The sequence below is a fragment of the Taudactylus pleione genome, unplaced genomic scaffold (genome assembly GCF_031769625.1).
Source record: "Taudactylus pleione unplaced genomic scaffold, aTauple2 ptg000013l, whole genome shotgun sequence".
NCBI lineage: Eukaryota > Metazoa > Chordata > Amphibia > Anura > Myobatrachidae > Taudactylus > Taudactylus pleione.
The window spans coordinates 1534499-1562232 of record NW_028284416.1 but is presented as its reverse complement, the minus strand read 5'-3'; the positions used below and the strand labels follow the sequence as shown (position 1 = coordinate 1562232).

The 27734-nt window shown below is 49.5% G+C and overlaps 2 protein-coding genes across 6 annotated transcripts; one reads left to right on the top strand and one right to left on the bottom strand.

Annotated features, from left to right (window-relative positions):
* Nucleotides 1-1282: 1282 nt before the first annotated feature.
* On the bottom strand, nt 1283-5769 carry TMEM203 (transmembrane protein 203). 3 transcript variants are annotated; one of them, XM_088469682.1, is made up of 2 exons: nt 5649-5769; nt 1283-1813 (listed from the first exon to the last, which is right to left on the bottom strand). In XM_088469682.1, the coding sequence occupies exon 2, from the start codon at nt 1773-1775 to the stop codon at nt 1365-1367; it is 411 nt and encodes a 136-aa protein (XP_088325808.1). In that variant the 5' UTR covers nt 1776-1813; nt 5649-5769; the 3' UTR covers nt 1283-1364. The 3 variants fall into 3 exon arrangements, with proteins under 3 accessions (XP_088325808.1, XP_088325788.1, XP_088325797.1); XM_088469662.1 differs by having other exon boundaries at nt 1283-1859; nt 5649-5767; XM_088469671.1 differs by lacking the exon at nt 5649-5769 and adding an exon at nt 2188-2248 and having other exon boundaries at nt 1283-1859.
* On the top strand, nt 5737-27734 carry NDOR1 (NADPH dependent diflavin oxidoreductase 1). 3 transcript variants are annotated; one of them, XM_088469630.1, is made up of 15 exons: nt 5740-5864; nt 7580-7714; nt 8227-8304; nt 9152-9249; nt 10640-10738; nt 15810-15911; nt 16502-16702; nt 19175-19296; nt 19433-19653; nt 20960-21067; nt 21181-21295; nt 23088-23231; nt 23324-23442; nt 25915-26009; nt 27361-27734. In XM_088469630.1, the coding sequence occupies exons 1-15, from the start codon at nt 5847-5849 to the stop codon at nt 27503-27505; spliced, it is 1800 nt and encodes a 599-aa protein (XP_088325756.1). In that variant the 5' UTR covers nt 5740-5846; the 3' UTR covers nt 27506-27734. The 3 variants fall into 3 exon arrangements, with proteins under 3 accessions (XP_088325772.1, XP_088325756.1, XP_088325765.1); XM_088469646.1 differs by lacking the exon at nt 27361-27734 and having other exon boundaries at nt 5737-5864; nt 23349-23442; nt 25915-26000; XM_088469639.1 differs by lacking the exon at nt 16502-16702.

Sequence of the window (27734 nt, the reverse complement as noted above, 5' to 3'; positions counted from 1 at the left end):
GCGTGCAGCTCCGATGGCTCTCGATGTTACTGATTAATCGTACACTTCCTGGACATGACGTGTGCTAAGATAGAAAAGTGGGTATCTTTAGACAGGCGTTCGTTCGCTCCGCCGTCGCTCTCTAAGACATAAAGGGCGTCCTTACACCAGACAGTGCGACCACAGAATTTGCATACCCGGCCCCTTCTGGCTGCGAGAGAGCGCAGCTTAGCGTCCGGGTCTGAATCACCCGCACTGTCCTAAAGATGGTGGGAGGAGCTTCAGCTGTCCATAGTGGAGCCGGCTGGTAATACTTTACTACAGAGCTGCGGAGGACGGTCAGGGTAACACTGCACAGTGTGTCTCACCTTCCTGGCTCATATCTATAAAGTATAACACACGGAGACCGCTGTTAACGCTGAGGATGTGTTTCCCACGGTGATGGGGCGCTCTGTAATTCAGGGCTATGCTGGGACAATGTAAATGTGCCTGTACATAGGCGCAGCAGAGGTGCTGCAATCAACCGGAGGGCGAGGGAGCAAGCGAGTAAGAGCATTTGCTCACACGGTGGCGGCAGAGTACGAAGTGAGTGTTACAGCGCGCATAAATCAGCCGTGACTCATCCAATGAGGTGAAGCATTCTCATTGGATGATTCAATCGTGCCCGCTCATGCGCGTTGTGATGAATCAGTGCTATGCGTGGTAACGCTAAGTGGGGTCACAGTGTATTGGGGTTCAGTGGTCATTTAAAAAGAGGTCATGAAATGAGGTACTTTTGGCTGATCCTTTTGCCTAGCATAGCTAACATGCCAAATCACAGGCAGCTAGGGGGTACATTTACTAAAGTGAGAGTTTTTAGAAGTGAGTTTTAAAAGTGATGTTGCCCATAGCAACCAATCAGATTCTACTTACCATTTAACTAGCACCTTCTAGAAGATAATAACTAGAATCTGATTGGTTGCTATAGGCAACATCACTTTTAAAACTCACTTCTAAAACTCTCACTTTAGTCAATTTACCCCCTAGTCTTCATTCTAGCACCCTGCACCTGTCACAAGCCCTGCAGTTCTTCTTTCCAGGTGGGGCGTCGCTCTCCGATCTGGTGCTTCTAGCACACTCAGTTGCTGCAACAAACTTCTGATTATACAGACCAGAGGGTGCTAGAAGCACCAGAGCAGTATGTGACACCCCAGGCAGGAGAGAGGAACTGCATGGGTTGTGACAGGTGCAGGGTGCTATATTGAACACTAGACACCGCCCCTTCTCAGGTTATGGAGGATAAAGCGAAGACAAGCCAGAGAACTATACTATAAAACTTTAATAAATAACCATGCAGGGCAGGATACTGCAGACAGGTCTCGCTATAATACAATCATTCTCTGCCTCTAATTCACTCTGCAAGCTCTGATCATCAGCAGCTGCAACAGAATAAACATGGGCGACATTATGAGTCCGAACCAGAGCTCCTTGGTCTTCTCCACCAGCTTCTGGCACAACAGCATCTCGAAGACAAACTTGAGGCTCAGGATGGTGAGGATCCAGAAGAGGCGCAGGACGGCCTGCCTCTTCTCCCCGTCCAGGAACAGTCGCACCGTGACGATGGCGGTGAAGTAGGTGCTCAGGCCGTCGGCGGCGAAGAACGGGATGAAGACGTTCCACCAGCCCAGGTCTGGCAGGAATCCGTCCACCTTGATGGCCAGGAGGATGGTGAATACCAACAGGGCCAAGATGTGGATGAAGATTTCAAACTGGGAAAATCCCATCCACTGTACCAACTCCCTCAGCGAGAACAGCATTGTGTCGGATCAGAGGACGCCTTCCAGGACTCGGAGCTCTGGGGTCAGCATCGGAAAAGGCAGAGATTCATATTAGCAGAGAAGCTGAGGAGGCAATATTAGTACCATAGTTATTATACAGATATAATAGCACAGTATTTATGCAAACAGCTGTGGAACATATAATATTTGGTGACTAAAAATGTCAATACATGACACAGATAACATTGCATGTTTTCTATAGTGCTTTGTTTATGGCACACCTCATACCATGGAGTGACACAGGTAACAATGTGTGTTTTCTATAGTGCCTTGTTTATGACACACTTCATACCACAGAGCAGTGGTTCAACTGGGTGCTGTGGGGCACTTGCAGGGTGCCATGGGCTGGTGGTCCAGGACCAGATCAAATTATTTATATTCAATGTAATACCTCAGTTCTTTTGGCTGCCAATCCTAAAATATGTGGAGTCCATCACCACCATCTAAAGATGACAGATAAGGGCAATATACTCAATCAAAAACTTTAGGCCTAGGGGTGCCATGAAATAAAATACTGAAACTTATGCTGGGTACACACTAGACGTCGTCCGATCAGGCGGATGGGAGCGACATCTCAGACACATCGTCTAGTGTGTACCCGCTATGTCGCTGACAATGCGCGCTCCCGCAGGTCGTCAGTGACATCCTACGTCAGCCTTACATGCAGGGCTGATGGGGGGTGTCGTTAGCGAGGGCCATGCTGCCGAATGCAGCATGGCTTCCGTCACGTCAGATGTGGGGATGGGTACACATCGTCGACTCTAGGGTGTACCCAGCCTTAAGGCGCAAGAATTCAAGAAATTTTGGGAGCCATTACCATACAGCACAGGTTCTCAAACTTGGTCCTCAGGACCCCTAACAGTGCATGTTTTCCAGGTCTCCTCACAGAATCGCAAGTGAAATAATTATCTCCACCTGTGGAGCTTATAAAATGTGTCAGTGAGTAATGAGTACACCTGTGCACCTGCTGAGTGACTTGGAAAACGTGACCTGTGTGGGGTCCTGAGGACCGAGTTTGGGAGCCATTGCCATAGAGTGACAAAGACAACAATAGGTCATAAGTGTATGGAACCTACTGCTTCTATTCGCCACGCCTCTATTATAGACACCGCAGCTATAGACTGCACCAGCTACAACACACCCAGGCCCGGTATTACTAATATAACCACCACTGCTACACACGGTGCATGCTAGCCCTTCTGCAGCGCGCAGGCGGCAATCTGTCATAATCCTTTTACCGACAGGCGCAGTTTTGTGACACCTTTCTGTCATAAAATAAAACACAGAACTTAAGGTGACAAATTAATAAGTGTTATAAAATATTAAAGTGTTTCTTTTTTTAAAAACAAAACAATTAGTACTCATATTATGAAACACAATGGACCCCGTTTTTTGCACTATAATGATGCTAGAGCAGACGGATAAGCATGATCCCAACTATAATTGCAGGTAATGTATAATTATATTACGCATCAGCCACTTGGGAGCACGTCAGTCGGTTATAACCATTTACCACCGAATAGTGTACGTACTATATATATATTATTCTGGAATGAAGACTCTACTTGGATACATGACGGGACGGCGCCTTACTGGGGCTCCCCTATGACATAATGAGGCGTAGCTGCCGGGGCTCCCCTATGACATAATGAGGCGTAGCTGCCGGGGCTCCCCTATGACATAATGAGGCGTAGCTGCCGGGGCTCCCCTATGACATAATGAGGCGTAGCTGCCGGGGCTCCCCTATGACATAATGAGGCGTAGCTGCCGGGGCTCCCCTATGACATAATGAGGCGTAGCTGCCGGGGCTCCCCTATGACATAATGAGGCGTAGCTGCCGGGGCTCCCCTATGACATAATGAGGCGTAGCTGCCGGGGCTCCCCTATGACATAATGAGGCGTAGCTGCCGGGGTTCCCCTATGACATAATGAGGCGTAGCTGCCGGGGCTCCCCTATGACATAATGAGGCGTAGCTGCCGGGGCTCCCCTATGACATAATGAGGCGTAGCTGCCGGGGCTCCCCTATGACATAATGAGGCGTAGCTGCCGGGGCTCCCCTATGACATAATGAGGCGTAGCTGCCGGGGCTCCCCTATGACATAATGAGGCGTAGCTGCCGGGGCTCCCCTATGACATAATGAGGCGTAGCTGCCGGGGCTCCCCTATGACATAATGAGGCGTAGCTGCCGGGGCTCCCCTATGACATAATGAGGCGTAGCTGCCGGGGCTCCCCTATGACATAATGAGGCGTAGCTGCCGGGGCTCCCCTATGACATAATGAGGCGTAGCTGCCGGGGCTCCCCTATGACATAATGAGGCGTAGCTGCCGGGGCTCCCCTATGACATAATGAGGCGTAGCTGCCGGGGCTCCCCTATGACATAATGAGGCGTAGCTGCCGGGGCTCCCCTATGACATAATGAGGCGTAGCTGCCGGGGCTCCCCTATGACATAATGAGGCGTAGCTGCCGGGGTTCCCCTATGACATAATGAGGCGTAGCTGCCGGGGTTCCCCTATGACATAATGAGGCGTAGCTGCCGGGGCTCCCCTATGACATAATGAGGCGTAGCTGCCGGGGCTCCCCTATGACATAATGAGGCGTAGCTGCCGGGGCTCCCCTATGACATAATGAGGCGTACCTGCCGGGGCTCCCCTATGACATAATGAGGCGTACCTGCCGGGGCTCCCCTATGACATAATGAGGCGTAGCTGCCGGGGCTCCCCTATGACATAATGAGGCGTAGCTGCCGGGGCTCCCCTATGACATAATGAGGCGTAGCTGCCGGGGCTCCCCTATGACATAATGAGGCGTAGCTGCCGGGGCTCCCCTATGACATAATGAGGCGTAGCTGCCGGGGCTCCCCTATGACATAATGAGGCGTAGCTGCCGGGGCTCCCCTATGACATAATGAGGCGTAGCTGCCGGGGCTCCCCTATGACATAATGAGGCGTAGCTGCCGGGGCTCCCCTATGACATAATGAGGCGTAGCTGCCGGGGTTCCCCTATGACATAATGAGGCGTAGCTGCCGGGGCTCCCCTATGACATAATGAGGCGTAGCTGCCGGGGTTCCCCTATGACATAATGAGGCGTAGCTGCCGGGGTTCCCCTATGACATAATGAGGCGTAGCTGCCGGGGTTCCCCTATGACATAATGAGGCGTAGCTGCCGGGGCTCCCCTATGACATAATGAGGCGTACCTGCCGGGGCTCCCCTATGACATAATGAGGCGTACCTGCCGGGGCTCCCCTATGACATAATGAGGCGTACCTGCCGGGGCTCCCCTATGGCATAATGAGGCGTAGCTGCCGGGGCTCCCCTATGACATAATGAGGCGTACCTGCTGGGGCTCCCCTATGACATAATGAGGCGTAGCTGCCGGGGCTCCCCTATGACATAATGAGGCGTAGCTGCCGGGGCTGCCCTATGACATAATGAGGCGTAGCTGCCGGGGCTCCCCTATGACATAATGAGGCGTAGCTGCCGGGGCTCCCCTATGACATAATGAGGCGTAGCTGCCGGGGTTCCCGATAATATGAGATTTCAATTCAATTCAATTCTAAGCGAATATATACCCCTATATAGTGCTGCATTTTCATCATTATACATTATATGTACAGACATTATAGTGCCGGGGGACCACAAATCCCAGCTGCCAGGATTATGAAAACTGTGAGCATCTAGGAGGTGTGGGACCACAAGTCCCAGCATGCCCCCATATAGTGCTGCAGAATCATCACTACGAGTTACAGAGTCGGGGGACTACAACGCCCAGCATGCCGTGCCCCTGCAAGTCAGTGCGGATACTGGTGATGAAGTGTAGGGTGTTGGGGACAGGATAACGGAGACTCACCGAGCTCCGTGCCAGCCGCTGCCGCCGCTCTCTTCACTTCCGCCATCACAGCCTGGAACGTGGCTACGTCATCATAAGGGGCGGCGGCGTGTGGTGACGTCACCGGCACTGGCGGAAGTCTGTCAGGGAGAAAGTGCAGCCCTGGCAGATCATCAGCCTGAGTTACATTGTGACTGCGACCAGACGACCGGCGGGGACATGGAGGGGACAGAGCAGGTGCTGAGCCATAGGGAGGGATCCCAGGAACGGGGGACATAGAGGGGGTATATGAGAGGCAGGGGGGTATAATGAGGGACAGGAAGGGCATAATGAGAGTTAAGGGGTATAACGAGAGCTAGGAGGTATAATGAGGGGCAGGAAGGGTATAGTGAGAGCTAGGGGGTATAATGAGGGGCAGGAAGGGTATAGTGAGAGCTAGGGGGTATAATGAGGGGCAGGAAGCGTATAATGAGAGCTAGGGGGTATAATGAGGGTCAGGAAGGGTATAGTGAGAATTAGGGGGTATAATGAGGGGCAGGAAGGGTATAATGAGAGCTAGGGGGTATAATGGGGGCAGGAAGGCTATAATGAGGGGCAGGAAGGGTATAATGAGAGCTAGGGGGTATAATGAGGGGCAGGAAGGGTATAATGAGGGGGTGTATGGGACTGGGGCAGTGAGATCATATTATAATAAAGGGGTAGTAAAGTAGAATGATAGGTCATAGGGAATGAATGGGGTAAATGTGGATTATAATAAAGGGGGCAGTCAGGTATAATAATAGAGCTATCTGGGGGAATTATGGGGTAAATGGGTATAATAAAGGGGCAGTTATGAATAATGATGGAGGTATCTGAGGGAATTAATGAGATAAGGAATGTAATAAAGGGGGCAGTAAGGTATAATGAGATAAGGGGTGTAATAAAAGGGGCAGTAAGGTATAATGAGATAAGGGGTGTAATAAAGGGGGCAGTAAGGTATAATGAGAGAAGTATCTGGGGGAATTAATGGGATAAATGGGTATAATAAAGGGGGCATTAAGGAATAATGGTGGAGGCATCTGAGGCAATTAAGGGGGCAGTAAGGTGCAATGATAGAGGTAAAGGGGGCAGTAAGGTATAATGATGGAGGTAGTGGGAATGAGTAGTGTAAGTGGTTATTGGCATATAGTATATATATATATATATATTATGAAGAGGGGCTGTTAGGTATATAATAAAGCGTGGTAGCATTAGATATAGGGGACAGTGGCTTACATGTGTGGTTATAGAAGTGCGGGGCATTAGATATAGGGGACAGCAGCTTACGTGTGTGGTTATAGAAGTGTGGGGCATTAGATACCAGCATTAGAGGCCACTGGTGACGGGACTGAGGATAATGCAGTGTCGGTTATAACAAGGGGTGTAGGTCTTCATTTTGGCTGACGTAATTACAGGGACACTAATTACTATGTGGCTGTTTCTATGAAGTAGTAATGGCTAAATGAGTAATTTTATGTTAGAATACAGAGATGTTATAATGAGAAGGTATAACGTGATTAGAGGCTGCATTTGTGGAATAAATATTGTCGACATGTTAAAAGTTGACCATTTCACCCTGTCGACCTAATCGCATGTCGACAGAATGTTGGTCGACCTAATTACCATGTAGACCTCTTTACTGTCGACATACACAATGTGCCAACCTTCTGAATGTTGAACTTTTTATTATCGTCCAATCAACCGGTATCCATTGGTATATGCATAAAAATCACTGATCTACTGAAATGGTAACATTTATATCATTGTATACCCATCGCTATAATGTAACACGTGGCTTCCAGTCAGTGAGGATTGTATGTGCTGCCTGCTGTGCTATGAATATGATGAATACAGTGACCTGGGAGGATAGCTTTTAGCCAAGATAACTAAACTCTGTGACTGTTTTATTCCTGGTTTTCTTCTCTCCACATCAGGCGACAGAGAGGAAGATCCTGGTGCTGTTTGGCAGTCAGACCGGAACGTCGGAGGACATGGCCGAGAGAGTCGGTAGAGAAGCCAGATGCAGACGTTTCGCCTGTAGGGTGGAATCTATAGATGGCTACAATGTCGTGAGTCCCACTATAGTGGTAATCCGGTATTATTACACGTCCCTGGATAATGTGTGGTCTTGTTTTATGCAGATCACGTACATAAATATAGACCGCACACTTGGCTTTGGTTTGTAGTAGCTTTGGTTACTGCTTGCCAGCTGTTGTTGAACTACAAGAGGCAGCAAGCACTGCCAAGAAAAAAACAAATTTTCAAACTTATGGTAAGCCACCAGCCACGCCAAGACGCCTCTCACCAGCTGGTCCTACACATCATAATAGTAGCACAATTTTGGTTCATATATTCATGCATTTCTAATTTGAGAGCCAACTCGTCTGGAGGCACCCCAGGATCCTCCAATATGGCGCTAGAACATGGCATTAGACTCTGCTTGCTATGTATTACACCTCCATTTTCCTGTAGACCAAATGTCAGGACTGTCTCCATCCACCTTTTGTCACTTACCTTGTTTTCCGTGACTCAGAGTTACTCCCAAGTACTGGACTGTGATATTTATTTTCTTGTTATATAGGCGAATCTCATTCATGAGCCCCTCGTTATATTTGTCTGCGCAACTACAGGACAAGGAGACCCCCCGGATAACATGAAAGTACGTGTGGTCTAATTTTATTCAATGTTTCGTTTTGCTTTAGTGACATCTGTTGGGAAACTATAGGAGGCTCAAATGCTGTGATCATTGAATCGTTTTTGAACAAACCAAATCTAATACCTCTTTTACACCAGAGCAAAAACCTGGGTTTTTGCTGGGTCTACCCAGATCGCAGCTCAGTGTAAAAGGGTCCCTGAAAAATAACCCAGGTCAAGTGACCTAGCAATCCAATCCAGGTAGCTACCTGGGTTGGACCCGGGTAATGGTGCAGTGTAAACGGTGCAACCTGGGTAATCTGACCTGGGTCATGCCTAAAATGAGCTGATTGGTGGTTGTGGAGCAGTCACCTCCCACTTTTTATGACCTCACAGGTTTAGCAGGGCAGACTTGAGTTCAGTGTGAACAGGGCTGACCTGGGAGTAACCCAGATCGAAGGTGCAGTGTAAATGGGTCTGACCAGGGTTGGAAACATGTCCAAAAACCCAGATCGGACCTGGGTTTTTGGTGGAAAAGAGGTATAAGTAATGGGAGTAACATTGTTCGTATTGATCTGTATAAGGTTCCTTTAAAGCCAATTAGACCAGGGGAATCTGATGCCAGTCAAAAATCTCAAAATGTAAAGCACGGCTTGGCAGTGAGCGCATTGTAAAGCACTGTGTACACAATGTACATGAGTATATTACGCATGCAGAGTTTCTTGTACAGTATTCCCAGATTAATTGGAGACTAGGCCTCTTGTGTTGGGTTATTTCTCCTATAATGTAATCGCTGTGTACCCTGTCCTGACCATCCAGCAACACCCGTCTCTTCTCCTTCCTGTCACCTCTCCTGAATGATCTCGTTCCAGAATTTCTGGAGGTTCATCTTTCGCAGAAACTTGCCCCACAATTCGCTGTGTCAGATGGATTATGCCGTTCTAGGACTTGGGGATTCCTCTTATACAAAGTAAGATGCTAACTACAACTCCTGGGCCTGGCAGAGGGTATTAGTAACTGGCTGTCTCCTAGATAACTATAATATTGAGCCAGCAGCGGGCGGACTCAGGGCTTAGGATAACGGCGCCATCTAGTGTGGGTTTGGCCCAATCTCTTTAGGTTAGTTACCAAATCTACCAGTGCTACTGTATATCACATCCTGTGGGACAAATGGCACCTTGGCAGGGAAGACACCCCACACAATCATGAAAGAGATATTTGTGTCGTATTTAATGTTTATGTTGAACTTTGTTATGATGTTTTAGTTATTTAATTCACCTTAATAAGGATATTTTCATTCCTTGGCACCTGAGAACTTAGTTTGAGCCAGAGCTGTGTCTGTCCCCTTAAATTTGACTACTGGGCACTCTTGTGCCCCCCTCCTGCCCTCAGCCGGTGCAGATTTCCCCATACCCTGTGCCAGTCACTGCAGTAATTCCTGGGGATCACTCACTGGGGCACATTTTGTCAGCAGACCCTTACACTAGGGTGGAGTTGGAGCTTTCCCAATCTGCAGTGTACCTCCTTGTCTGAGGCACAGCCCCCAGGGGGAACGAAGCAGCTTGGCTCCTCAGGGGCTGGCGCTCCACTGTCCACCTGCATCAGGGAATGACTTTATCCTTATTGTTTTCTATTGCACTGTTCCTTGTTAGGTGAGAAGTAGTTTTTGTGGGGTTAGATCTCCAGTGATGTTGACCCCAACTGTGCCCCCTCTTTTGTTCTAAGTTGAATCTGCAAATTAAAATGCTGTTCTTCTTTGGGGTCTGAGAATTTTAGAATAAATTAGACGTTCTAGTGAGAGTACTTCATCTAAATGAGTAATACTGACGTCTCTATTACACCTGATTGGACGACATAACTTGTCTCTATTAAAACCTGATTGGACAATACTGAAATCTCACTATTTCACCTGATTGGACAATACTGTAATCTCACTATTACACCTGATTGGATGATACTGACGTCTCACTATTACAACTGATTGGACGATACTGTAATCTCACTATTACACCTGATTGGATGATACTGAAATCTCACTATTACACCTGATTGGATGATACTGACGTCTCACTATTACACCTGATTGGACAATACTGTAATCTCACTATTACACCTGATTGGACAATACTGAAATCTCACTATTACACCTGATTGGATGATACTGACGTCTCACTATTACAACTGATTGGATGACTTAATGTCCCATTATTACATTTGATTGGACTATACTGACGTCTCACTATTACACCTGATTGGATGACCTGATTTTTCACTATTACACCTGATTGGACGATAACTGCCTTTTTTTGCCAGTATCCAAAATTCCCTTCCTAACTCATCTTTTATATTTGATAAAACAGATTTAATTTCATTGCCAAGAAACTTCACAAGCGTCTCCTACAACTTGGTGCTAGCCCTGTTCTGTCCCCGGCCCTGGGAGATGACCAGCATGATCTAGGGTAATTATCTGCTCTTGTTTTGCATGTTTCCTGGGATGTCCTGGAGGGCTCAAGTCCAATAATTACATTATGTGTAGTAATGGGTTGGGTACGAGATGCCAGCGCTTGGGATACCGACGGTAATTTTTTAGACTCCGGTATCCTGGCAGGGTTAGGATACCGACACCTGTCGGTCAGTATCCTAACCCTCTCCCTAACCCTCCCTCCTCGCTGCCTACACCTAACCCCCCCCCAGTGCCTAAACCTAACCTCCCCCTCTCTCCTCGCTGCCTACACCTAACCTCACCCCCCCCAGTGCCTAAACCTAACCTCCCCCTCCCTCCTCGCTGCCTAAACCTAACCTCCTTCCCCTTAGTGTCTAACCCTCCCCCCCTAGTGCCTAAACCTAACCTCCCTCCCCCTTAGTGCCTAACCCTCCCCCCTAGTGCCTAAACCTAACCTCCCCTTAGTGCCTAACCCTCCCCCCTAGTGCCTAACCCTCCCCCCTAGTGCCTAAACCTAACCTCCCCCCCTAGTGCCTAACCCCCCCCAGTGCCTAAACCTAACCCTCCCCCCCAGTGCCTAAACCTAACCTCCCTCCCCCTTAGTGCCTAACCCTCCCCCCTAGTGCCTAAACCTAACCTCCCCCCCCTTAGTGCCTAACCCTCCCCCCTAGTGCCTAAACCTAACCTCCCCCCCTAGTGCTAACCCCCCCAGTGCCTAAACCTAACCTCCTTCCCCTTAGTGTCTAACCCTCCCCCCCAGTGCCTAAACCTAACCTCCCCCCCAGTGCCTAAACCTAACCCTCCCCCCCCTTAGTGCCTAACCCTCCCCCCTAGTGCCTAAACCTAACCCCCCCAGTGCCTAAACCTAACCCTCCCCCCTAGTGCCTAAACCTAACCTCCCCCCCTAGTGCCTAACCCCCCCCCCAGTGCCTAAACCTAACCCTCCCCCCGTAGTGCCTAAACCTAACCTCCCTCCCCCTTAGTGCCTAACCCTCCCCCCCTAGTGCCTAAACCTAACCCTCCCCCCCTAGTGCCTAACCCTCCCCCCTAGTGCCTAAACCTAACCCCCCCAGTGCCTAAACCTAACCCTCCCCCCTAGTGCCTAAACCTAACCTCCCTCCCCCTTAGTGCCTAACCCTCCCCCCCCTAGTGCCTAAACCTAACCTCCCCCCCCTTAGTGCCTAACCCTCCCCCCTAGTGCCTAAACCTAACCTCCCCCCCCCTTAGTGCCTAACCCTCCCCCCTAGTGCCTAAACCTAACCTCCCCCCCTAGTGCCTAACCCCCCCCAGTGCCTAAACCTAACCCTCCCCCCCAGTGCCTAAACCTAACCTCCCCCCCCTAGTGCCTAACCCTCCCCCCTAGTGCCTAAACCTAACCTCCCCCCCCTTAGTGCCTAACCCTCCCCCCTAGTGCCTAAACCTAACCCTCCCCCCTAGTGCCTAAACCTAACCTCCCCACCTAGTGCCTAACCCCCCCAGTGCCTAAACCTAACCCTCCCCGCGTAGTGCCTAAACCTAACCTCCCTCCCCCTTAGTGCCTAACCCTCCCCCCCTAGTGCCTAAACCTAACCCTCCCCCCTAGTGCCTAAACCTAACCTCCCTCCCCCTTAGTGCCTAACCCTCCCCCCCCTAGTGCCTAAACCTAACCTCCCCCCCCTTAGTGCCTAACCCTCCCCCCTAGTGCCTAAACCTAACCTCCCCCCCTAGTGTCTAACCCTCCCCCCCCAGTGCCTAAACCTAACCCTCCCCCCCAGTGCCTAAACCTAACCTCCCCCCCCTAGTGCCTAACCCTCCCCCCTAGTGCCTAAACCTAACCTCCCCCCCCTTAGTGCCTAACCCTCCCCCCTAGTGCCTAAACCTAACCCCCCCCAGTGCCTAAACCTAACCCTCCCCCCTAGTGCCTAAACCTAACCTCCCCCCCTAGTGCCTAACCCCCCCCAGTGCCTAAACCTAACCCTCCCCCCGTAGTGCCTAAACCTAACCTCCCTCCCCCTTAGTGCCTAACCCTCCCCCCCTAGTGCCTAAACCTAACCTCCCCCCCTAGTGCCTAACCCTCCCCCCTAGTGCCTAAACCTAACCCCCCCAGTGCCTAAACCTAACCCCCCCCCAGTGCCTAAACCTAACCTCCCCCTCCCTCCTCGCTGCCTACACCTAACCTCACCCCCCCCCAGTGCCTAAACCTAACCCTCCCCCTCCCTCCTCGCTGCCTAAACCTAACCTCCTTCCCCTTAGTGTCTAACCCTCCCCCCCTAGTGCCTAAACCTAACCTCCCTCCCCCTTAGTGCCTAACCCTCCCCCTTAGTGCCTAACCCTCCCCCCCCCTTAGTGCCTAAACCTAACCCCCCCTTAGTGCCTAACCCTCCCCCCTAGTGCCTAACCCTCCCCCCTAGTGCCTAAACCTAACCTCCCCCCCTAGTGCCTAACCCCCCCAGTGCCTAAACCTAACCCTCCCCCCCAGTGCCTAAACCTAACCTCCCTCCCCCTTAGTGCCTAACCCTCCCCCCTAGTGCCTAAACCTAACCTCCCCCCCCTTAGTGCCTAACCCTCCCCCCTAGTGCCTAAACCTAACCTCCCCCCCTAGTGCCTAACCCTCCCCCCAGTGCCTAAACCTAACCCTCCCCCCAGTGCCTAAACCTAACCCTCCCCCCCAGTGCCTAAACCTAACCCTCCCCCCCAGTGCCTAAACCTAACCTCCCCCCCAGTGCCTAAACCTAACCCTCCCCCCCCTTAGTGCCTAACCCTCCCCCCTAGTGCCTAAACCTAACCCCCCCAGTGCCTAAACCTAACCCTCCCCCCTAGTGCCTAAACCTAACCTCCCCCCCTAGTGCCTAACCCCCCCCCAGTGCCTAAACCTAACCCTCCCCCCGTAGTGCCTAAACCTAACCTCCCTCCCCCTTAGTGCCTAACCCTCCCCCCCTAGTGCCTAAACCTAACCCTCCCCCCCTAGTGCCTAACCCTCCCCCCTAGTGCCTAAACCTAACCCCCCCAGTGCCTAAACCTAACCCTCCCCCCTAGTGCCTAAACCTAACCTCCCTCCCCCTTAGTGCCTAACCCTCCCCCCCCTAGTGCCTAAACCTAACCTCCCCCCCCTTAGTGCCTAACCCTCCCCCCAGTGCCTAAACCTAACCTCCCTCCCCCCTAGTGCCTAAACCTAACCTCCCCCCCTAGTGCCTAACCCCCCCAGTGCCTAAACCTAACCCTCCCCCCCAGTGCCTAAACCTAACCTCCCCCCCCTAGTGCCTAACCCTCCCCCCTAGTGCCTAAACCTAACCTCCCCCCCCTTAGTGCCTAACCCTCCCCCCTAGTGCCTAAACCTAACCCTCCCCCCTAGTGCCTAAACCTAACCTCCCCCCCTAGTGCCTAACCCCCCCCAGTGCCTAAACCTAACCCTCCCCCCGTAGTGCCTAAACCTAACCTCCCTCCCCCTTAGTGCCTAACCCTCCCCCCCTAGTGCCTAAACCTAACCCTCCCCCCTAGTGCCTAAACCTAGCCCCCCCAGTGCCTAAACCTAACCCTCCCCCCTAGTGCCTAAACCTAACCTCCCTCCCCCTTAGTGCCTAACCCTCCCCCCCCTAGTGCCTAAACCTAACCTCCCCCCCCTTAGTGCCTAACCCTCCCCCCTAGTGCCTAAACCTAACCTCCCCCCCTAGTGTCTAACCCTCCCCCCCAGTGCCTAAACCTAACCCTCCCCCCCAGTGCCTAAACCTAACCTCCCCCCCCTAGTGCCTAACCCTCCCCCCTAGTGCCTAAACCTAACCTCCCCCCGCTTAGTGCCTAACCCTCCCCCCTAGTGCCTAAACCTAACCCTCCCCCCTAGTGCCTAAACCTAACCTCCCCCCCTAGTGCCTAACCCCCCCCAGTGCCTAAACCTAACCCTCCCCCCGTAGTGCCTAAACCTAACCTCCCTCCCCCTTAGTGCCTAAACCTAACCTCCCCCCCTAGTGCCTAAACCTAACCTCCCCCCCTAGTGCCTAACCCTCCCCCCTAGTGCCTAAACCTAACCCCCCCAGTGCCTAAATCTAACCCTCCCCCCTAGTGCCTAAACCTAACCTCCCACCCCTTAGTGCCTAACCCTCCCCCCCCTAGTGCCTAAACCTAACCTCCCTCCCCCTTAGTGCCTAACCCCCCAGTACCTAAACCTAACCTCCCTCCCCCTTAGTGCCTAACCCTCCCCCCCAGTGCCTAAACCTAACCTCCCTCCCTAGTGCCTAAACCTAACCTGCCTCCCCCTTAGTGCCTAACCCTCCCCCCCTAGTGACTAAACCTAACCCCCCCCAAGTGCCTAAACCTAACCTGCCTCCCCCTTAGTACCTAACCCTCCCCCCCAGTGCCTAACCCTCCCCCCAGTGCCTAAACCTAACCCCCCCAAGTGCCTAAACCTAACCTGCCTCCCCCTTAGTGCCTAACCCTCCCCCCCAGTGCCTAAACCTAACCTCCCCCCCAGTGCCTAAACCTAACCTCCCCCCCCCTAGTGCCTAAACCTACCCCCCCAAGTGCCTAAACCTAACCTCCCTCCCCCTTAGTGCCTAACCCTCCCCCCCTAGTGCCTAAACCTAACCTCCCTCCCCCTTAGTGCCTAACCCTCCTCCCCCCTAGTGCCTAAACCTAACCTCCCTCCCCCTTAGTGCTTAACCCCCCCCAGTGCCTAAACCTAACCTCCCTCCCCCTTAGTGCCTAACCCTCCCCCCCCTAGTGCCTAAACCTAACCTCCCTCTCCCTTAGTGCCTAACCCTAACCTTCCCCTAACCCCAATAATTACCGTCCGGATGCCAGCGTTGGGTTTCTGGCTTCGGCATTCTAAGCACATCCCGTAATAATGCCTCTTTCCATTTATCTGGCACCAGTCTGTTTTGGGCAGTCCTGGTAGTGTTTGGCCTGGTCTTCCAGAGGCTTACACTTATTGTTTCTCTCTCTGAAGGGCTTTGTTACATCAGTAATTGTGAGCTTGACGAAAAAGTATATTTTATGTATAATACTTTGGTCACCGCACCAGTATAAGGCTAGTCAGTGACTGCTACAGTCCCTAATAGTTACAGATACTTAGTAGTCGGTGGAACCTAACGATCCGTGTTTGCCTCTTTCTATAGCCCAGATGCTGTGGTGGATCCGTGGTTGAAAGATCTGTGGACTAAGGTCCTCTCCTTATATCCTCTTCCTCCTGGTCTCAACATTATTGGCGATGATGTCTTGTGAGTACCGAATACTGTTATGTTTTTCAGCCATGCATTTATACAATCAGACCAAGTTGTTATTCTAATACAGTGCTCTTCGCATTGGCTACAATTGTATCCGAAGAGGGTAACTTAGAGAAATAACTACTTTACCTAAACAGTAATGGATAGGGGGCTGAGCTTTCCAGCAGAGGCGCTAGAGCCTAATACGAGGGGGCATTTAAATGTGCTAGGCACAGACCGAAATCTGGAATACATTTCCAAATAATATGGAAATACCAGATGGGTCATATGATTCTGTGGGGTATATTTCCTAAAGGTCGATGTTGATCGATTTAAAATTGATCAACATCGATGTTGTTTGTGGGGCTAAATCACACATTTAGCCCAAGAAACACAACATCGATGGTGATGACATTCATCCATTTGAAATTGATTAAAATTGACCTTTAGTAATTATACCCCTATGTGTTAGTCTTTATTGCCAATAATTAGACATGAGATTAAATCCAGGTTAATAATATTAATGAGATGTTTATGTCCGCTCCTAAAGCTGCTGATCTTCAGTATATGTGCATTAGAAAATCCAATTTAAATGAAATTTGAAGGTTACCCCCAAAGTTTACTCTCCGGTACCTGAGCAAAGAGGCGGCATCATGCGACATTGTGGATAGCGATGGCATCGGGGAGACTCCCACAGAACTGCACCCGTTCCATGCCTCGCTGGTGTCCAATCAGCGTGTGACGTCAGAGGACCACTTCCAGGACGTGCGCCTTATCGAGTTCGACATCGCCGGATCTGGCGTTCAGTGAGTCCCATTGGTAAAGTGTTAGTCACCTAGACGTTTAATTAGCCGAGCCAATAGTTCTGAGAATACCGCCTATTATTTCAGTGCGGCATGATAGGACCGGCTGCCAGTCACCAAAATGGCTGATTCCGCTGCGTGTACGTCACATGTTTTAAAACAAAAAAATAGTACGGTATCATTCATTTATGTTTTTCAAAGTGGAGCATTTATCAGAATACGTGTGAATGTCTTGTACAATTAATTTTTAGTTGAACCTATTGTTTAGTGTTTTCTGATGCGTCCCCTGTTTTGTAAGATTTTGTTTTTGGGGACACTGGGCCTGATTCAGAGCCGCTCGTAAGCGGACGCTCGTTCGTTCCGAGCGATGTTTGCCCAACTGCGCATGCGTACGGATCGTAATACGCATGCGCGAACCTGTCAGTGCGGCCGAAAATCGTTTGTTCGCTAAATAGCGAATGCCTGCTATTTTGAGTGACAGGATGAGGCGTATGTGGGTGGTAACAGGGGAAGGTGCTTGAAAACGGGGAGTGGAGATCAGAACGCAGGCGTGCTTAAAGGTCAAAACGGGCGTTTTATGGGTGTGCATAATTACTAAAGCAGCGTCACTGACCACGTCACTGGGTTATTTTATAGTCAGAACTGCTCGCAAGATTGCGGTAGGAAAAACCAACCACAAGAATAGCGAGCAGTTCATACGCTGGTCGATGTACTCGATTAATCTAATAAATAGCGGACATGACGTAGGATGCGAGCGGCCAGGGGGCGTAGTTTCCAAAAAAACGACCGCAAGTTTTGTTCGCTCGTTCAGACATAGAGGCGTGAACAGACCGCAAAGAGCGAACGGTTCATTTGAATAGCCACCCCTTTTTTCAGAACGAACGACCGCAAATAGCGTCCGGCTCTGAATCAGGCCCACTGCCCACTTCATGGACATCTGCGACAACAGTGACACCTGCTGGCGGTTAATATGTGTGCAGCAGTGGAACGTCAGTCTCTGGGCTGAATTTACTATGCAATGCTTTTCAAATCAGCAGCATCTTCAGCTGTTTCATCTGCTGGATTTAAAGGGGGGCATTATATTCATCGCAAAACCAGGCGGGTTTTGTATTGAATACAATTGCCCCTTTAAATCCAGCGCTGCGTACCAAATTTAGCCATCAGTCTTTTGTTCCTGCGTTCTGTTTTTATCTCTACAACTCGTAACTGTGAACGGCGTTTATCAGAAACTGTATATTAAATATTTGTGACTGTCTAAAGTAACACGATGGAGCAGTAGTTCCCTATAAAGCACTTGGCCTTATACCTCATACTCTGAGATATTGTTAGGGGTATTGAGCCAAATCTGCTGTCGTCGCAGTGCATGGCCCCATAATATGATGCCTGGTAAAGATCCTATTGGATTTGGTGGTAAATATGTTTGCAGGATGAGTGTGGTCATCTTCATCCCACGCGTACCGGTACCAGTGATCCACTAGAGGTCCGACTCCTCCATCCTTGCGCAGAGCTGCTGGATGCCCTTGTGCTTGGTCTAATTTATCACGACCTCTGTCGTACGCCTCTCGGGCTATAAACGGTTGGATCAGCCCACATGCGGGCGGCGTTAGGATGCGCCTGTCGCTACGGAGACTTGTACAAATGTCTAAGCAGGGGAAGGGACGGCCGTACTGCTTATCAACAGAAGAGATTCATTTGCACCAGTGCAGAGGCCGAGACTGTATGAAGCTTTATTTATGTAAAAGGCTTTTAGATCTTGTTTAAGTGGGATATATGTGAGACTGTGTTTAAGTTACATAGGGGTCTGACATTCACTAGACAGCACCGTCCTTCACACAAGATCTACTGCTCCTCAAACATGTGCGACCTGGGACTCTGTCCTCCATACTTACATACACACAACAATTTAGTAAATTAACGATTTTAGTAAACGATTTTCATTTATTTATTCAAGGGAAAAATGAACGAAAATCGTTTATTAAAATCGTTCCTTTACTAAATGTAATGAACGATTTTTTGCGCTACAAACGATTTTTGCATATTCCCTTAATGAAAATCGTTGAGTTGGTCAGTCTGACTGAACTACAAACGTGAACGCGTATGAACGATAATCGTTCATCGTATTAACTCAGAAAGTGAACAATTCTTTCAACGATTGAGCGATAAACGATATCGTTATCGAGTAATCGTTCAAACAATCGTTGTGTGTGTGTGTATGCACCTTTACTAGTTAGAGTGATTCTAACCAACTCTGCCGGCCCTGATGTAACTGGTAAATGATCAGTACAAAGTTGGTGCAATCTTTCCTGAATTGTGCACAATTTCTGTACCATAAAGATTACTTCTGTGACGCTGGGCGATGACGGTACCGGATGATTCTTTATGCAGGGAAATATATATATTATAGCTGTGAAATGTATATCTCCCTCTCTCTCGCCCTCTCTCTCTCGCCCGCTCTCGCTCTCTCTCGCCGTACAGGTTCTCTCCCGGGGATGTGGTGATGATCCAGCCTCAGAACTCCCCCCAGGACGTGCAGCAGTTCTGTTCCCTCCTCCAGCTCAGCCCAGACTCAGTGTTTGTCTTGGAGCCCCGAGACTCGGGTAAGTGCCAGCTCCTCTGACTACGTGATCCGGAGAGGTGATAAATGCATTAGCCAGCCAGGGGGCGCCCTTGCTAGATAGACCCGGGCAGCACCACATCTGTGTTATCGCAATATCTGCCATTGACCTGTTCCAGGCACGCCGGTCCCCCAGCAGTTGGTACAGCCCTGCACGGTGCAGCACCTGGTGCAGAGATACCTGGATATCCACAGTGTGCCCCGACGATCCTTCTTCTACTTCCTCTCCTACTTCTCCCGGGATGAACAGGAGAGCGAGAAGCTGAAGGAATTTAGCTCCGCTGCCAGTCAGGAGGAGCTGTATTCTTACTGCAACCGGCCCCGGAGGACCACACTGGAGGTACGGGTCACGCCCGTCTCAGGAGTACACATCGGATTAGGGAATTCAACACATCTTCACTTTGCATATGTTATTCCAGAGTGGTGGTTTATAATGGTGATAATTTATCCCCAATATATGTTAGCCTTAATTATATATCCAATCCAGCAGATGTCCACTCTGTGTCCGGATCTGGGTGTGTTACACCCACTGTGACCCATATTCTCAGACCACACCTTCAAAGCTGGCCAAACCCATCAGGGTGAGTTGACAGGTGGGTGGGACCCATGCTCAGGCCACACCTCTCAAACTGGCTCAACCCATCAGTGAGAGAGGACAAGTGGGTAGGACTCATGCTCTCAGACCACACCTACCAAGCTGAGTGACCCATCAGTGTGATATGAGTGGGTGGGACCCATGCTCTCAGGCCACACCTCCCAAGCTCAGCGACCCATCAGTGTGATATGAGTGGGTGGGACTCATGCTCTCAGACCACACTTACCAAGCTGAGTGACCCATCAGTGTGATATGAGTGGGTGGGACCCATGCTCTCAGGCCACACCTACCTTGCTGAGTGACCCATCAGTGTGATATGAGTGGGCAGGCCCCACCTCCCATGCTGAAGACAGATCAGTGTGATATGATGATCCATCAGTGGGATATGACAAGTGGGTGGGACCCATGCTCTCAGGCCACACCTCCCAAGCTGACCAACCCATCAGTGTGATATGAGTGGGCTGGACCCATGCACTAAGGCCCACCTCCCATGCTGAAGACAGATCAGTGTGATATGACAAGTGGGTGGGACCCATGCTGTCAGGCCACACCTTCCAAACTGACGATCCATCAGTTGGATATGACAAGTGGGTGGGACCCATGCTGTCAGGCCACACCTCGCATGCTGACCAACCCATCAGTGTGATATGAGTGGGTGGGACCCATGCACTAAGGCCCCACCTCCCATGCTGAAGACAGTGTGATATGACAAGTGGGTGGGACCCATGCTCTCAGGCCACACCTCCCAAGCTGACCCACCCATCAGTGGGATAGGATAAGTGTGCCTGAAAATATTTTGGGTTTTTTTGTTTGTTTTTCACTGGCAACTCGTGTCACCGTATCAGTGTCCTGGGTACAAATATAGAAAATATAGCGTATCTGATAATCAAGACTTGATTTCGGGTCTTAAACCATCAGTAGCGCACGGATCATCCACTCATTCACTGAATATAGTCAGACTTTTTGTTGGAACGTTATTGGGACGGATTACGACTTTGCAACAAGTAAATAATCCCTGCGGTGATACCGAGGCTCTGTCTTCTGCTTCCAGGTGCTGTTTGATTTCCCGCACACGACCTGCAATATTCCTGCCAATTACCTCCTGGATCTCATCCCCCGTATCCGTCCCCGAGCATTCTCCATTGCATCATCCATGCAGGTGAGAGCCCCCCCCCCCCAATGGGCTGTTGCTGCCGGTCGGCCCTCTCATTACCACCTCCCATCAGCTGATGACTGTGCACATAGGATATTGTTATGTTACTCTCTTCCAAGGCCCATCCCGACAAACTGCAGATCCTGATGGCCGTGGTACAGTACAAAACGAGGCTACAGGAAGTCCGCCGTGGCCTGTGCTCTACATGGCTCGCCTCCATCAGTCCCGAGGATGGTACGTTAAATAGTTAATGGGAATAAAAAGACGTTTGAACATATCTAAGCCTCAGATTTAAGTTTTAGAAACTGCGCAAAGTGCTTTACCCCCTCCTCTATGCCACCCGGCAAGGCTGCCATGCTCGTTCTTATTCTGCTATTTTCATTACTATTTATATGAATTATGTGATTTGTGAGAGTGGGTGCAGCCATAATGACTATAGAGAACGTGTCTGGCTGTTTGTATACAGTTGGATTAATACTTCAGCGTATTACAGTCTTCTATTCACAAAAAGGGGGAAACGGGTCTGTTGAAGTGTGAGAGCAGCAATGCCCTTTAGGGGTAGACTTTCTGGCTAATCCTATTAGAGAGAGACTTTCTGCACCAATCCCATGAGATGGAGACTTTCTGCACCAATCCCATGAGATGGAGACTTTCTGACCAATCACATTAGAGGGATACTTTCTGCACCAATCCCATGAGATGGAGACTTTCTGCACCAATCCCATGAGATGGAGACTTTCTGACCAATCCTATAAAACAGCGACTTTCTTTGCCAATTCCAGTATAGAGAAACTTTCTGCACCTCCCATTAGAGAGAAACTTTCTGCACCAATCCCATGAGATGGAGACTTTCTGCACCAATCCCATGAGATGGAGACTTTCTGACCAATCCTATAAAACAGCGACTTTCTTTGCCAATTCCAGTATAGAGAAACTTTCTGCACCTCCCATTAGAGAGACACTTTCTGCACCAATCCCATGAGATGGAGATTTTCTGACCAATCACATTAGAGGGATACTTTCTGCACCAATCCCATGAGATGGAGATTTTCTGAAGTAATACCATCAGATAGAGACTCTGCATTCTAATAGCGCATATCTCACTCTATATTACATAGAAAAAACACTAATATGGGACCCTCTTGAAGACTGTAACCATTAGTAACCAATCGGATTGCGACTGCCATTTTTCTAGTAATGATTAGGAAATGAAAGCCGCTCTCTGGTTGGTCTGAGTTACAGCATCTTCTGTCTCAGAAATGACCACAATAACGTTTTTCTCTGTAGTCCGTAGTAAAACTCTAGAGGATCATAACGTACCTGACGGGGGAATTCAATTGCAGACGAAGTTTGCGAATTGCTGTTGCCACGGCGTTTAAACGGCAGCCCGTCTCGCACCATTCACCAGGCCGAATGCGCGATTCGCTCAAAAGTGCTCCCTACTCTATGGGGTAGCGAACACTTTCGTGCGATATCCCTCTGCCGTAAAGCGCGGATTCGGCCGGGCGAATGCTTTCGTTCTTAATTGATTTCCCCACCTGGAGTCACCGACTTCTTAAGTGGTGGAGGGAGGGGGGGGCAACAATTTGTCATAGAATTATACTGCGGGCCTGGAATTGAGTTTGTGACCCTGTCATGGTGCATCCGTTCAATTGACAACATTACATAATAGATTTATCGCTTAAAGCGCAATTTTTGCTTATACGTGGTAGAGGCAGACCCAGTTTTCATAACAACGAGCCCAATAAGTTCATTATATCGTTGGTTCCGAGCAGAGCGATCGGCTACATCAGGAAATTAGCCGGTGTGTACTGTAGATGGATAAAATAGACTCCCCTGCAAACACAAACCTCCCGTATAGTGTAAGCCTGAATAAAAAAACGAGAACGATTTTAGTTTGGTGTCTGCTAAGTCAATGGGTAAATTGGGTATAATAGTATGATCTGTTCTCTATAGCTTTACACTGGTAATCATAATCATCCAATCACACGCAGCTTTATATAATCCCTATGTGTTTCTTGTGCAGGTAAGCGGGTCCCCCTATGGGTGAAAGCAGGGAATATGAAGTTCCCCAGTGACCCAGACACCCCACTGGTAATGGTGGGACCAGGGACTGGCGTGGCTCCATTCCATGCAGCCATACAGGAGAGAGCGGCACAGTCCAAACCAGGTGCGTGTTTCTATCGCGTATCTGGAGGCGCTGGCGGCGCCCCCTGCTGGAGTGGATGAATAGCACCACATGTTCTCCTTGTCCTCTTACAGGCAGCTGTTTGTTCTTTGGCTGCAGAGGGAAAACTAAAGATTTCTACTTCCAGGGAGAGTGGGAGGATCTGAGCAATAGGGGACTCCTGACACTATCCACGGCCTTCAGTCGGGACCAGGTCAGTGTGTCCTGCTCGGCTACAGTATAAAGATTATAATGCACCTGTTGATTTTGACCGTGGAATGATTCTTGATGGCAGATGGATTGGTTTGGGTATCTCCGAGTAACGCTTGGCTTGGGCAAACGGTAATGAGGTAGTGCTGGGGGAGGAAAGGCGAGGACTTTGCTTTCAATGGGCGGGTGATGGAGGGATGGGGTGTGGCCACTGTCTCTATAAAAGCTGCGGGCTTGAGGAGGCACGTCACAGGCCGTACGTGGGCTGTCGTTATGTATTGTAGGAGTGGGGCAGGTGGGCAGGAAGATCATGGTTTCCAGTGGTGACTGGAGCCGTAACATAGGGAGGAATGGGCTATGCCTGTCTAGATTTCTGCGGGGGACGGGGCATTCCCTCATCTTTAGTGCGCAGCTGCTAGACGGACAATAGCAGCATTAAGTATAAATAAAATAATATACAGTGCATCCGGAAAGTATTCACAACGCTTCACTTTTTCCACATTTGTACCCTTCCCCAGATTTGTGCCTCGGGACAATCCTGTCTGAGGTCTACAGACAATTCCTTGGACTTTATGCTTGGTTTGTGCTCTGACATGCACTGTTTAGTGTGGGACCTTATATAGACAGGTGTATGCCTTTCAAAACCATGTCCAATCAACTGAATTTACCACAGGTGGACTCCAATTAAGCTGTAGGAACATCTCAAGGATGATCAGTGGAAACAGGATGCACCTGAGATTAATTTTGAGCTTTATGGCAAAGGCCGTGAATACTTATGTACATGTGATTTCTTAAGCTGCATACACACACATCGATTTTGTTACCAACGATTTTCTGTCAGATTTTTTTAAAGTGTAATGAACGATTCTTTTGAACTCCAAACGATTTTTGCATATTCCCTTAATGAAAATCGTTGAGTCGGTCAGTCTGACTGAACTACAAACGTGAACGCGCATGAACGATAATCGTTCATCGTTTTAACTCAGAAAGTGAACGATTTTTTCAACGATTGAACGATAAACGATATAGTTAACGATAATCGTTCAAAAAATCGTTGTGTGTATGCACCGGAATTGGTATGAAATACCGCCGGCCGCATGGTTCGATTCCCGGCAGCCCGACATCAGCAGAGATCCTGGCAGCGGAAGCCCGACAGCGCTGGAAATCCCGATCGTGGTTAGGTAAGTATTGTCTAACCTAACCTAACCCTCTTTAGGGGTGCCTAACCCTAATCTCCCCCCCAAGTGCCTAACCCTAATCCCCCCTCTAAGTGCCTAACCCTAAACACCCCCTTCCCCGCTGCCTAAACCTAAGTCCCCCGGGGGGGTGCCTAACCCTAAGTCCCCCCCGGGGTGCCTAACCCTAACCCTCCCTCCCCCTAGCCTAACCCTAAACCTCCCGGGGGGGGCCTAGCCCTAAACCTAACCCTCCCCCCCCCGCAGCTGTCTGCTCGCGGCGCCCGGCATCACTACGATCGGGATGCTGGGCGCCAGTCTCCCGGCGTCGGGGAAATGCCGGGCATCTACATCTAGACGCCCGGCATTTCACCCTTGCCGGGATATGACAGTCGGGAAGCCGGCTGCCGTTATTTAGGCAGTCGGCTTCCCGATTGCATACCGTATACACCTTAAGTGTTTTTTATTTTTATTTTTTATTAAATTTGCAAAAATCTCAAAAAAAACTTTTTACACGTTGTCATTATGGGGTATTGTGTGTAGAATTTTGAGGACAAAAATGAATTTATTCCATTTTGGAATAAGGCTGAAACCTAACAAAATGTGGAAAAAGTGAAGCGCTGTGAATACTTTCCGGATGCACTGTCTGTGTATACAACATCAGCAGGTCTGTGACGAGGGATAAGCGCGCACACACATGCATCTATATATACACCTATATCTGTCAGTTGTGCATACAGTATGTATATGTTGTGTTTACCTGGAGCAGGTCTGTGACAGGTGATAAGCACGCACCATCTCCAGTTACTGTCACTTGTAAATAATTCACCAGCTTGCTGGCTGTGCTGGGGTTGGGTATTCTGGCATCACCAGCTATTTGGGCCTCCTGAGTGACTCCTTCCTATAACATATTATTGTCTGTGCTGAGCTTTCTGGGAGTGAGATGAGGAGACATGTTGAAAGCTGAGAATGTGGCTTATCCGTTCGGTAAGGACTAGTGACATCACAGATAGCTCCTTGTACCCCGTCCCTCAGTGATGTCACTGGTTCCTAGGGAACTGGTAGCAGCACACTGATAAGTGTCAGCCTCCGCTGTGTTTAGGTGACAGGTGCGCTGTCAATGGGACAGAAAACCCCAGTAGCAGCATCTTAATATTTATTGCAATTCGCAAAGGGATATAAACTGCTGTAGGGGGAATCCCATGGATTAGATGTCTCCCGTCCCTGTCCCATTCACTATCATTTCCATTCCCCTTTACATAACTAAACATGAATTATTTTCTAATTTTTTTTTTTCTCAGGAGGATAAAATTTACGTTCAGCATCGAATAAAGGAAAACGCAGCGTTTCTGTGGGACCTGATCAGCACCAAACAAGCCTACTTTTACCTAGCCGGGTAACCTCACATTAACGTACCCCGCAGCCTCCACGTCCCAGCGGCTGGTTAGAGACACCAATTTATGGCGTGCAGACAGTGCGCAGAGTAAACCGCTGTCATGGCGCACCACGTGTGCCCAGATGGTTCGTCCACCGCACACCGATGTGTCGTCTGCTCTCGGGAGACCGCTCTGCGTATTAGAAGCGCGCTAAACTATGCGTGCAGGCAGAAAGACTGTGCTAAAGTGTAACCCCCACCTCGGCCGTCCATCGCGGTTAGATTAAATAGAACCTTTCATCCTTCTGCTAAAGTGCCGTCCTGACCAGCCTAAATTACTGATACAAGTGAGCGGACATCAGGGCTGTATTACGTTCTTTTATGAGTCTGTTTTGGAAGCCAATGTGCTTCTCTGCAGAAGGGGAACTGGAAGATACAGTATTCATTGCATTAAATGACAGGGTGAGACCTGAGCTGTCCCGGCTCTGGGCTAGGGCAAAAATCACTTTCATACAGTGTAAGTGTTGTGTACCTCTCCCCACTGCATGGGAAGCCCCCAAATGCTCTCTTAGCCCCTTAGTCCATTTCAGTAAGCAAGGCCTAAGTGCATTAGTGCACCTCCTAACCCCTGCCATCCACCTGTGCACTATGGCTGAAATCTAGGAGTTTGCAGTACTCCTCTGCTGTACAGTATTCTGTACATGAGGCTCAGTGATGTTATTACTCTCTAACATTTACAATGCATGATGTGTCATTCAGCACCTTCTAACTGGGGATTGTAAGCTGCTAATAGGCGTTTAAAGGAGAAAATGTCTGTTCCACGCCACTAAAGGCGGCATCTGATTGGCCCGTGAGCTGCTCACAAATCGCCATGCGCTGACTCCTCTGACTGTCAAAATCAGCCGATATCGAAAAGGGATTTGTGCAGCTTCTTTACTTAATATGTCCTTATTCAATGTCTGGCCAAGCAACATGTATTTCAAGCCTATTTATTCCAGAAGTACCGTACGCGTCCAGTTCAGTTTTTATCTGTCCCCTCCATTTTTTTTCTGGTACTTCCGCCCCGATGACCTTGTCACGCAGTGAGACCGGTGACGGTATCGCAAAGTTTTGTGGCTGTGTAACTATAACGCCAGTTTTTTACCCTTGTCAAGAATACAAATAAATTTTGCAGCTTTAAATAAGTGAATTTACTGGCCCCTGATAAATACATGATAGTATTTAGCAGCGATGATTTAGAGGAAAATCAATCGGAACCGTTAAGGATATATTTTTGACTGTTACAGGACAACTAATTACCCTCCACGAAATTGCGCAGGATGTGAGCTCTGTATTGTTACATTATATGGTAATTTTTCTTCTCCCTCCCTAGAAATGCTAAATCGATGCCAGGCCAAGTAATGGACGCTTTAAAAGACGTCTTCCAGTCCGAGGGGGCGCAATCCGCCTCAGAGGCCGAGAAATATCTGGTCACGCTGGAGAAGTGCGGACGCTTCCAGACTGAGACGTGGTCCTGAACCGCATCCCGTCCGCCATAATATCCGCATCGGAGCCGACAACCCTGAGAGATCCTAATACACGTTCCTCATCCCTATTGCTGGAAAGAGACTGCACAGGCGCTGTAAGATATAATGCAGGGTGGGGGTCTGTGACGCAACCCGGAGCGATGTTATTAACCGCTATGGAATTCTGGGACCACTCGTATAATTGATATAAAGTTATTCAAATATTTTATTCCAAATACAA

Bases quoted from the DNA above. Each gene is read 5' to 3' on its own strand.
- TMEM203 (XM_088469682.1), bottom strand. From the start codon at position 1,775: ATGCTGTTCTCGCTGAGGGAGTTGGTACAGTGGATGGGATTTTCCCAG.
- NDOR1 (XM_088469630.1), top strand. The intron at 8,305-9,151 runs GTACGTGTGGTC...ATCTCGTTCCAG, and splicing joins ACCCCCCGGATAACATGAAA to AATTTCTGGAGGTTCATCTT. The intron at 9,250-10,639 runs GTAAGATGCTAA...TTGATAAAACAG, and splicing joins GGGGATTCCTCTTATACAAA to ATTTAATTTCATTGCCAAGA.